The 12,528-nt window shown below is 34.8% G+C and overlaps 2 protein-coding genes across 1 annotated transcript in view; one reads left to right on the top strand and one right to left on the bottom strand.

Moving 5' to 3' along the window:
- The window catches only part of SSMEM1 (serine rich single-pass membrane protein 1), a 68,803-nt gene that overhangs the window by 16,297 nt on the left and 39,978 nt on the right, over positions 1–12,528 (top strand).
- The window catches only part of TMEM209 (transmembrane protein 209), a 31,610-nt gene that overhangs the window by 6,380 nt on the left and 12,702 nt on the right, over positions 1–12,528 (bottom strand). Inside the window, exons 7-13 of the mRNA XM_059074447.2 lie at positions 10,135–10,310; positions 9,463–9,534; positions 7,243–7,339; positions 4,060–4,185; positions 2,764–2,861; positions 1,399–1,513; positions 1,202–1,299 (exon numbers count right to left, since the gene is read on the bottom strand). Coding sequence (XP_058930430.1) covers positions 1,202–1,299; positions 1,399–1,513; positions 2,764–2,861; positions 4,060–4,185; positions 7,243–7,339; positions 9,463–9,534; positions 10,135–10,310 — 782 coding nt within the window. The remainder of the gene's footprint in view (positions 1–1,201; positions 1,300–1,398; positions 1,514–2,763; positions 2,862–4,059; positions 4,186–7,242; positions 7,340–9,462; positions 9,535–10,134; positions 10,311–12,528) is intronic.

Below are 12,528 nucleotides of genomic sequence, written 5' to 3'. Positions count from 1 at the left end.
GCTCCTGATTTAGATTTTCAATTTACTGATTAACTTATACCTGCTTATTCTGATTTAGTGTTTTTACTAAAAAATCTTAGGATATATGATTTTTAAAGACAGTGTTTCTTAAAAAAAAAAAAAAAAAGGATTTGCATGGAACTTGAATGGTCCAAAATATTTACACTTACAAAGTTGAAATATTAAACTTAAAAAAAAGAAAAGAAATATTCTCTCCTGGGTATCTGATGAAGTGAAGGATACAATTTATGATTACAGTCTATGTAAAATTTCTTAGTATAGATGCTGGTAACAAAAATAACTGCAAAGGTCATCAACAGAACTGATGTTTGTAATCAAAAGTAAGATACCTGGATAGAAGTGTAAACTGGTACAATCACCTTTTTTATAAAGTAATTTGATAATATATTTTAACAGCCTTGAAAATACTCTATAACCTAGAATTCCATTTTTGGACTTCAGGCTAAAAATCTATCCCAAATGCAGACAGCTATATACATAAAGGTATTTATGATAATGAAGACTTAGAAACATCCAAAATATCTAACTGTAGTGGGGTGGTTAAATAAATTATGTTATAATTTTATTGTGAAGTGGTTTTTTTTTGGCCGTATGTGGGCCTCTCACGTTGCGGAGCACGGGCTCCGAACACGCAGGCTCGGTGGCCATGGCTCACGGGCCCAGCCGCTCTGCGGCACGTGGGATCTTCCCGGACCAGGGCACGAACCTGTGTCCCCTGCATCGGCAGGCGGACTCTCAACCACTGCGCCACCAGGGAAGCCCTTGTGAAGTTTTAAAATAGCCATTAAAATGTGTTTTAACGAAGATTCTTAAAGGCATGGAAAATTGTTACAACATTAATTTTAAAAAAGGATATAAAACTATATAAATAATATGATTTCAACCCATAAATAAGTACAGAGAAAGACCAAAAGGAAATTTACCAAAAAAATTATACCAAATGTTAACAAGAGCTTCCTGTAAATAATGGAATAATGAACTTTTCTTCCTTTTCTTCATACTTCTCCAAATTAAGCACATATTACTTTTAGAGTTTAAAAAAAAGGGATATAAAACTAGCAATTTTTCCCTAATTTAAAAAGTTCACCTATTCCATAAACAAGAGAATCTAATTCTAAAAATATTAACAAAGCAAGTCATCCATGACATTAGTAATAGCAACTGCTACATTTAGAAATACCTTTGGAAGACTGTAGACATGACGCTGGTAGATTAGCTCATAATGGGGAGGGTTGATAGCACTCTGATAAATGCAAAAAACATTCTCATTTGTCACATCTGTAAAGGAAATATGCTACATTAAAAAAAAAAACCAAACCACTAGATGTATTTCATGTGAAAAGCTCAATTCATCCTTTTAGGAGAGGTTGTTTATACCTGGTTTATTTGGTGTCTGAACAAAATGCTGAGAAGTAAATGTTTTTCCATCAGGGTATTTAGGATGTGGAGGTAGTCTGGAATCAAGGTAGGTGCAAAACACATGCATGATGATCTGAAGACGAGGAAACAATTTTTCAAAGTTGGCATGAAAATCGATCAAGTATGTGGTACTTTTTTTTTTTTTTTTACGGCACACGAGCCTCTCACTGTTCTGGCCTCTCCCGTTGCGGAGCACAGGTTCCGGACGCGCAGGCTCAATGGCTATGGCTCATGGGCCTAGCCGCTCCACGGCATGTGGGATCTTCCTGGACTAGGGCATGAACCCGTGTCCCCTACATCAGCAGGCGGACTCTCAACCACTGTGCCACCAGGGAAGCCCTAGTATGTGGCACTTTTAAAAGCATGTTTATAATGACTCCAATTTTTAAGTTTTTCCCCATAGAAAGAATTAGCAAAAATGCTTTCAAGTGGTTATATCTGTAAGATGAAATCTATAAAATGAAAAGATTAGAGCAAGACACTCCTAGTTTTCTGTTAAGTGGATCATTCACACCCATATAGGTAATTAACAGCAAAATCAAAATAAAATACACATACATTCAATTCTGAATTTGAGTATCAGCATTTAAAATTTCATTTTCACACATAACAGTCACTATAAAAAACAAAACAAACATAATTTTGAAAAACTCTTAAATGCTCAAAAATTTTATACTCTGATTTCATAAATCTAATTCTAGGAATCTTTCTTAAAATCATAATCCTAAATAAGAAAGAAACATGCATTATGTTACTCCTGGAAGCAGAAAAACAAAAATCCCTCCCCCACTATATGTTTCCCAAACTTTTAGGTCCAATAGAACAGTTAAATGACAGTGTGTAATAGTACAAATAAGAACACTGAAAAGTGAAAAAAAGCAGGAGACATAATTTTACATATGGGATTATTATATCTGTATTGATAAAAACATTTAAAATAGCACAATCTAAGAAAGAAAAAAAAAAAGAAAATATACCAAAATATTAACAGTGGTTGGGATAAGATGCTTGTACAAAAATTTTTTTATTTCTACTTAGTTTCTAAGTTCTTTTTATTTATTTTATTTTGTTTTCATTGTTATTTACTTATTCATTATTTATTTATTTTCTTTTTTGGCCTCACTGTGTGGCTTGCAGGATCTTAGTTCCCTGACCGGGGATTGAACATGGGCCCATGGCAGTGACAGCCAGCACTGAGTCCCAACCACTAGACTGCCAGGGAATTCCCTCTAAGTTCTTTTTAATACTCATTTTTACAATGGAAAAATAAACCCAATAACAAAAATGTCAAACTGAAAAAACAAAATAAAACTGGGGACTTACAGCAGAATCAGTGGGCAGGTCTGTATCCCACTTGCGGCCTTTGAAGTCTCCACCTCTATTCCATCGAAATGAGCTCATACAGCCTCCTTGAGAAAGTTCTGTAGCAACAAAGGTAAAATAAAATAAGCTAAGAATACAAGAAAGAAGGAAAAAAAAGGCTAAGGGGTTACAATAAGGAAAGTATAACATCTAAAAACCTGATCAAAACATGCAGACAAAGAAATACAAGATATAAAAGATTAATTTAAATAGCACCATGGGGACTTCCCTGGTGGCGCAGTGGTTAAGAATCCACCTGCCAATGCAGGGGACACAGGTTTGAGCCCTGGTCCAGGAAGATCCCACATGCTTTGGAGCAACTAAGCCCGTGTGCCACAACTACTAAGCCTGTGCGCCAGAGCCCGCGAGCCACAACTACTGAGCCTGCGTGTCACAATTACTGAAGTCCTTGTGCCTAGAGCCCATGCTCCGCAACAAGAGAAGCCACTGCAATGAGAAGCCCGCACACAGCAACAAAGAGTAGCCCCCGCTTGCCACAACTAAAGAAAGCCCACGCGCAGCAAAGAAGACCCAATGCAGCCATAAATAAATAAGTCATGATAAATGTTTATTCCTAAACCTCAGTCCAAACCTAGAATAGAGAAGGGGCAACATTACATTTTCAAATTAAGATTTATGATAAATCTAAAGAGTGAAATACTATTTCTAAAACTTGTTTTAGTGATGAGAACATTTTACAGTTTATCCAAATAAATGTAGGGAGGCATAAAGAGAGTATGTGGGAGTATCAGGGAGGCTAAATTTCCTGAGTCTCAAGTCAGTCTCCTCAGAAGATCATATTTCCCCCAAATAATCAGAATATAACAGAAATATAAAGAAGCAACATATTACATATGACTTACAAAAATCGAAAGAAATAGGATCAGCAAGCTGAAATTATAAAGAATGTCATTGTGGCATTCATTCTTGGTAGATTAAGAATAGAAAATGAGTGAAATATTCATGTGAGCCCATTTAGCTAATTTTTAAGTTTCCCAATTACAACAAAATTAGTAATTAATGTATTCAAGGCTAACTACATTATTTTGACCAGTTTTAAGCATATAGAATATAAAACTCAAAAGTTGTTCAAGTATAAGCCTTAATAAAGCCATAATTAAATACATATTTATAAAATAAGATCATACTCCAGTGATACTTACAATTAAAAAAAATTTTTTTTCCCACGTTACCTGTATAAAATTTCAAACTAGTGAAAAAGCTCTCATTTTTTTCCCTCTTCAAATCAATAATTACCTTTGATCCTTTCAAACAAGTATTCCTGATTCGGCGTGAGGTCTAGATACTGCACGATTGTATTTAGAGTTGGAATGAGTGGAGCTTTGACCAGAGCAGCCTGCTTCAAGCTAGTAATACTAGCCTCTGTTAAAATTAAAACACACAGAAAACAGATTATTCCTCATGTGGATCTTTGAAAAAACTTCAAATGCTCTTCCTTCAATAGATGTTGAAGGAATAAAGGAAAGCAACGATAGTTTATCTTAACAATCTGCATTATCTACTTTACCTACAATTTACTTGATCATTTCTGGCAAGGTGGCCAGATTTACACAAACACACGCATACTCCAAAAACAGCCAAATCCATTTTGTTAGCTCTATAAACAACTAATACACAGAAGATTTTTGTGGGGTATATATAAAAAGACACATGACAGCTTTCAAAATCAGGTTGAATTAAAAGTTGCCCATTATGCCAGTGACAAGTGAAAACTTTTTATGACAGTGATTTCTCTCATCACTTCATGAAAGACAACTATCCAAAGAAATGAATAAACCAACAGAAAGTTTCAAAATGTACAACCATACTAGTAATACCCAATGTTGGGAAAAAGGCTTTCTTATATGTGACATTATTGCTAGAATATAAATTGGTATAAGCTTTTTGAAGGGTTATGTACATTAAAAGCCTTAATATATTTACACCTATTGAACTTACAACTTCACTCCTAAGAAATTATCCTAAGGAAATAATTATAAATGTACACAAATATTTAGGTAAAAGGACATTTACTTACAGCATTATTAATAACAGTAAAGGGAAAATCTTCTGAATTTTAAATAATAAAGATCAGTTAGATACAATATATTACATACATAAAAAATACAAATTAGCCGTAAAAATAGTACTGGAGAATATTTAACAAAATAGAAAAAGTGGAGGGAAAAAAGCAGGTAACAAAACAGTATAACCCCAATTTAATTAAAAATATATACATACATATGTACTATTTGCTCAACTCCTAAATATATACTTTTCACATTTTAATGTTGTTAAATTATGGCATAACTTACCATTGATGTATATAGTATCATAGTATTTTTCTCCAAAAGGAATAAGTGATTGTGATTTAAAACTGATTGATTGTGGTTATCTACCAAAGTGCAATCATGGGCAATATTCTTTATGTATTTCTGTACTTTCCAAATTTTCTACAATGAACATATGCATGTTGTGTTCATAGTGATAAAACAATGTTATTCTTTTTGAAAAAGCACATCACACTGGTAAAAATGTTGTGAAAGATACATATTTTTATAGCTTATAAAAAAGTTCAAAAAGGATAAGCATAGGTTCAAATAACATTACCAAGAAAGTAACCCTCTGACTTTGGAGTCAGAAAGTTCTGGCCTCAAATCACTGCTCTGTGACACTGGGCAAGTTACTTAACCTCTCTGAGTCTTAGAAGTCTGATCCATAAAATGTGGCACTAAAAGCTAGCTTTCAAGGTTAATGTGAGTGTTGTATACATTATATATAAAATATTTGGATACTCAACACGTGGGTACTTTAGTGATGCACAACTCTATACTTATTCCAGAGAATAAAGACTGATTAAAAGATACCCAAAAGCAAGTGGAAAGTGTTAATGTGCAATCCAAAGCCCTTACATATTTCAAAGAGAAATTTATTCTCTAGAAAGCTGATTGAATAAAATATTCCTTATTTATTTTGAAATCTAATTATTTAACACTAAATAAGTTACAGTATATATATACTTTAGGCCAATTATATTACACAAAACCTTAACAATTTTATTTTTAGCAAATAAGAATATATATTTTTCTTATATTGACAAAAGGGGACTTTAGCACTGTACACATTTTTTATGCTTTGTACAATTTGTAATTAATATCTAAAAAGAGACTTGTATCTTGAATATATAAAGAACACCTACAACTCAGTAATAAAAAGACAAGTAACCCAATTCAAAAATAGGTAAAGGGGAAAAAAAACTGGGTGAAGGATCTGAAAAGATATTTCGCTTATGAAGATATATGAATGGACCAGCACATGAAAAGATGCTCAACATCATTAGCCATCAGGGAAATGCAAACTAAAAACACAATGTGATACCATTTCATATCCATTAGGATAACTGAAAAAGACACATAATAACAAGTATTGGCAAGGATGTGAGAAACTGGAACCCTTATACACTGTAGGTGGGGATGTAAAATGGTGCAGCTGCTTTAGAAAAGTCTGGCAATTCCTCAAAAAGTTAAACATGTATTTACCATATGGCTTAGCAATTCCACTTCTAGGTAATACCCAAGAGAAATTAAAATATATTAACACAAACATTTGTACGTATGTGTTCATAGCAGCATTATTCATAATAACCAAAAAAGTGAAAACAACCCAAATGTCAATCAAATGATGAACGGGTAAACAAAATGTGGTAGATCCAAACAATGGGATATTATTTGGCAATAAAAAGAAATGAAGTACTGATAAACACTACAACATAGATGAACCCTGAAAACATTGTTAAGTGAGAAGCCAGTCACAAAGGACAACATATTGTATGATCCCATTTAGATGAAATATCCAAAACAGGCCTATCTAAAGAGATAGAAAGTAGGCTGGTAGTTGCCTAGGGCTGGAGGATGGATGGTGGTGGGAAACAGGTCTATGGGGTTTCCTTTTCGGGTGATGACTATTCAAACTTGACTGTGGGGATGGTTTGCACAATCCAAACCTTTGAATTGTAGACTACAAATGGGTGAACTGCATATATCTCAACAAAACTGTTATTTTAAAATTTTTATTTATTTATTTTTTTGTGGTATGCGGGCCTCTCACTGCTGTGGCCTCTCCCATAGCGGAGCACAGGCTCCAGACGCACGGGCTCAGCGGCCATGGCTCACGGGCCCAGTCACTCCACGGCATGTGGGATCTTCCCAAACTGGGGCACGAACCCGTGTCTCCTGCATTGGCAGGCAGACTCTCAACCACTGCGCCACCAGGGAAGCCCAAAACTGTTATATTTTTTAAAAAGTGATATTATAGACATTTAGTTTTTTTCTTCACCTCAAGATAACAAAATGTGTTGTTAAATAGCCCATTACAAGAAGAAATTTTCCACTTGGCAGATTCACTGAAGGAACTCAAACGCTGGGCTCTATTTTCACATACCTCCTATTTGCAGCTCTGGACAACCCATTCGCCTCATTTGTGTGCTGACAGACTCAATCTCTTGTACAAGTGGCACTAATATTGTCTCATTGATCCACTAGGAAGAAATGAGGTAATGATTTTACACACACAATTTTAAAGCATTTCTCAAATAATTATTTTCATGAAACTATTTTTGCTGTCTTGTACTTGAATATTAATAGAGTATAGTGAAAGAGAATGGAAGTAGCAGCTACATGAAGTCTAGAGAGAGATAAGTAAATCTGCTAATGGAGTATAACTTGACTAAGTTACATTCTTAAATCACATATGCCTTTTTTTTGAAGATATAAAACTTTCAGTTACATGTTAAGTTTTTCTTAAATTCTTTCTAGGATCATTATACTTAGCTAGAAGGATCATCTTCAGTTTACATTTCTAGGGTAATTATTCACACATTTACACGTGTAGCATTTATACTGGTTTGTGGTTAGTAGAATAGTTTTTAAAACTAACATAACTGATTAGCTCTCAGCAGGCTCACTCAATCCCCTAACCATGTGGAAAACAGATTTTACTGTATTTGAAACTAGTTTGTGAATATTACAATATTCACTTTAGGACTAGGAATTTCAAATTCCACTTTGCATGGCTGGTATCAAACTCATTCTGGGATGTGAAAAGACGGTCCAAGGAAATACCCCATCTAGTTTGTATGTTATGTGTTTTGTGTTTGTTCACAGCAACTTCAACCATCATTTGTTTCCACACTTTTGTTTAACCATAAAGCAGAAGGATGAAAACAAGCTTCAGATCAAATACAAGTCTATACAATTCATTATAAAATTTTTGATTTAAAAAGCCTCTGAAAATGAAGTGTTTTTATAATCTATTTAGCAAGAAAACTTGATATACTGGCAAGACCTGAACTGAATTCCTGTGAAGCTATTTTTAGACTTTATCCTACCTAGTGTGACAGTTCATATGCTTTGCTGCAGAAACATTAATGTGGTTGACTATTGAGTACTAACAAGACCCTGCTAGTGTACTACAAAATATATGGTATATGCATATACTGCTTTTTAAAAAAAACTACAAAAAACCCTAAATTTCAGAACATTGTAGCCTAAGGAATTCAGATAAAGGATTGTGTTTGTATTTCTTCTAAGCTAATACTTCTGACCAAGACTTTATAAATATATTAACATTTTTAGATAAGCCTATGAGTGGAAATTTAAAGAAGTACAGTTCTAGGACATCATTTCACTTGTTCATTCTTCCAGCATTTATTAAGTGTATCCTACTTGCCAGCCACTCCTAGGCTGCAACAAAATTATCTACTAGGTCCAGGAGAGAGATCTAGGCCTCATTCCTAGAAAACCTGATTGAGTAGTTCTAGGGCTGGCTCTGGAATTCTTATGCAAAAAAGCCAATCAGGCTTCTGGTTCAAGAAAGGAGGCTACTATTTTCACCACTCCCTCTTGATACCCTATTTAAATTATAGTAAAAGAATAAAAAAGGAGAACAAGTGATTTCAACATATTTCTAGAAGCTATAGAGTGGGTGGACGAGTGTTGAAGGATCAAACAGTGGAAGAAGCGGGAGCCTCTACAGAATCTAAGTGGAGGGGCTTCCTGCAGTGGAGGAGGGGCCAATTTGCCCTCCAGAACCGGGACAAACAGGTACTACAGGGAACGACAGAAAGAGGCAGGGTTGAAACCAGGGAACTAACTCACTCTGTATATGCAAGAGCTGGCCTTGCCAACCTCTAGGCCAAAGATTAGAAGGTTCTTCTTTAGAAAAATCGAAGAAATTGATATACTCTGAAGTAGCTTCAAGCATATGTTATGTTCTCTAACTCTGAAGTTTTCTGACGTTAAGGACCTCATTTTTGCTTCCCTCACATTTCTAGACACATAACAGGTTCTGACAGGAAAGCTATTTGAAAAGTAAAATTGAGATGTTGGGAAAGGGAAAATCTTAGCAACTAAATACACTGTTCCTTTATCCACTCAAAATACACTGATTTGCTAAATATGGAGGGGAAAAAAAAATCCCAAGAATACGGACACCATATGGTAAACGTCATGTTTATTCTTATATATGTGCCACACATACTGCACTTTTAATAATACTTAATTCTGATATTCTAATAATTAACATCTGTAATTGATATTCTAACAACATACTTTGTACATTAAGAGGCACTAATATTGTCCAAAGAGTAATGTCAGAACTTACATTTCTGAACTTGGCTGTCCATGAATCCATATGATCAAGAAGTTGTCTATTCATAGTCACTCTTGCCCAGACCTATTAAAAATGTTTAAAATGAACAATCAAATAAAATGCCAGTTATCAATCATTCCTTCCCCCAACCTCAGAAATATTTGGAATACTTTGGAAAACACTTCATGAACATCAATACTGATCTAATTAATATGCTGTAGTTGCTATTCATGCACACATATATATTTAAAATTCCTTACATTGATATGTTTGAAGAACATTCTTCTTGCTTTTAAGAACAAAATTCAAATTCTTTATTTGCTTTTAAACTGATGAAGTTACAGAATATCAAATGTTCTAGTCTAAATGTATTTCAAGAGCAAGAGTCTTGTATATGTTAAGTACAAGTAGATACTTGAGATACCTTTTTAATATAAATGAGTGCAGAAAAATGTTTTAGGCAGGAAAGTAATGTTAACTATGTGTCATAAAGAGTAAAACGTACAATGTAATTCAGTTTTGGGTACACAAACTTAAGGAGTCTTTCTACCATTTAATGTGTGCCAGATTTATGTTTCTAGCCAGTAGAAATGGAGGTTACAGAAAAAAAAGTTCCAGAGGAAGAAAAGACTTTCTAACAATCTGTAAATCATAAATATCAAGTCATTTTTATTTTCCATTTACCTCCTCTGCAGCTTGTTTAGAACTGAGATCAGCTTCATCTTTGTTAGCACATGGGGCCTGAGACCTACAGGCAAGCTGATACTGAAACTTCTTTAAAGTTTGTGCATAATCCCCCACAGAACGACTGTAGTTCCAGAAAGTAGGACTGGTGGAAGGTGAAGTAGAATCTGGACTTCCTACAATGATTAATTTAAAGATTATCAGTGTGTTGTAGTAATTTTGATATCTGGAGTTGGTATATGAACTCTGGGTACCCAGGAACCTAGGCAATGGCAATCAAAGACAAAGCCTCCTCTCCTCCCTGCTCCCAACGTTCTCTCTTCTTCAGAGAAATGGACTGCTGGTGCTAAAAATTAAAAAGAACATTTTCTGAGCAGTATCACTTTAAGAGCCATATGCTCTCTAAGTGGCTGAAAATGTCTGTTTATTTTTGTTGTAAAATTAAGCTTGTTTCATTCTCTAAGGCTTTCAAATGATTCAGAGAGAAACAAAAGAAATTTCTTCAGGAAATAAATAGGCTAAGGAGTTCTTGCTTGAATTTTTGGAAGCTCTTTTTGAATGGGATAATTACAGCCTCTTATTAATAAACTAGTCTTTTGGCTAGCAGCTAAACTCACTCTTCCCTGCACTACACTGTGTTCTATTTATAGTCTGTAGAAATTCCTGCCTTGTATTAAGAGACCATCTGCTGATTACACTTCTAAATTTATAAATTTACTTTTAGGAAATGTAAACAGTCACATTTAGGGACTTAATACTACAGAGGAACCTACCACAGTACTTATCACACTTTAAGTAAGGTCTGTTTCTTTTTCCAAATAAAATTTGAGCTCTTTGAGGGCAGGGAGTATTTTTTTCCTGAGCATCTAGCCCAGTACCTGAATAAAGAGCAAATTTTCAATGACAACTATATGATATTTATGAAGAGTTTATTTCAGAGTTTACCTGATATCAAAAATATCAATTAATATTTCATACCCTCACACAAAAGTCACAAATACAAACTAGTTTGTTTTTTTTTAATCTTAGCAGAATTTTTAAAAGGAATGACTGTAAAATAATAAAACTGGTTTTCTAGTGATGTTTACAGGCACAAAAGATGAGGAATCATGAAAGGGATATGTGGCAGTATTTCAAGTCACAGCATCAAAACCTTGAAGGTTAGCCAGTTTTGTGCTAGTAGCACTGGTGAAAGTACGTTTCATGCTGGCATGAAAATAAATAATTACATATAATAAAGAAATATCACACTTGGGGTAAAAAAATTTCAAGTAGGACTTCTGGTAACACTGACTTAGAGGAATGAATTAATGTCAAGAAAAGAAGTTTTAAACAAGCACAAATGATTTAATAAATAGGGAATAAAAAAGGAAGGTCAGAGACATGGTCATGATAGAGCACAGTTTATCCTATTTTGATTAATTACTTTGACTATTAAGTTTGAAAATGATAATCAAGCTTTCTGAGAGAAAACTTAAAATAGGGCCTCTCTGTAATGACCACCACCACCAAAATAGCACAAAACCTGCAGCTGGAGAACCACAAAGACCAAAGAATCAAAGCACACAGAGATTTGGAATTCTGGCAACATAACAAATCAGGTAACCTGAAACATCTCCAGATATATATATGCTTATCAAATGAAATATATAATTTAAATGAATAATGGAGCTTGCAAAAATGTAAGAGGAAGAAGAGTCAGTGGCTAAAAATGAAGAGGGAATTGAAAATCAGAGTGGCCAGTGGCCTGCATGTGAGCTGATGCCGTGGCTGCTCTGGAGCATTTTGTAGGCTTTGGGAAACCTATCAGCTTGGATTTCAGTGCCTGGGAACTGGAAATGTGGATACAGGTCCAGAAGAGGTAGACATCTGGACTGAGACCTTCTTCCTGTCTCTATTCCCTGCACCCCGCATAGAGCCAGGAACCTCAAAGGGCCACATTCTCAGTGGATAAGGAAAAAACATCTGTCTACCGACACCAGGAAACAACAAGGAAGCTTGTCTCTCTTAGGCTGTTTAAAAAGAAACCCCCAGAGATTTAAAAATTACAGATCTATCTTCACATGGGTTTACAGTGCCCGTTTACACTCACTCCCTGCGAGGTCCAGGAACCTCCAAGCCCCAAAATTACTTAAGTTAGTTCAAGGTCAATGATGTTCCTTAGGCACCCGGTAGAGGCAAATATAAAACTGCTAGCAGGAAACAGCGCTTCCATTCAGCCTGCCTAGGACAGGAAAAGCACAGATAAAACTCTACTGAAGATGAGCTTACCAAAAACAAACAAAAATTACACAAATCACAGGGAAACATGCCTCCAAGCAAATGAGTCAACAAGAAAAAAATGTTAGCATATAATCTCCAAGAACTTTAGATAATTGAACTACTGGACAGAGA

Source organism: Kogia breviceps, chromosome 9 (assembly GCF_026419965.1).
Source record: "Kogia breviceps isolate mKogBre1 chromosome 9, mKogBre1 haplotype 1, whole genome shotgun sequence".
Lineage (NCBI taxonomy): Eukaryota > Metazoa > Chordata > Mammalia > Artiodactyla > Physeteridae > Kogia > Kogia breviceps.
Note: the sequence above shows the minus strand (reverse complement) of the source record. Positions and strands in the feature narration are given on the sequence as shown.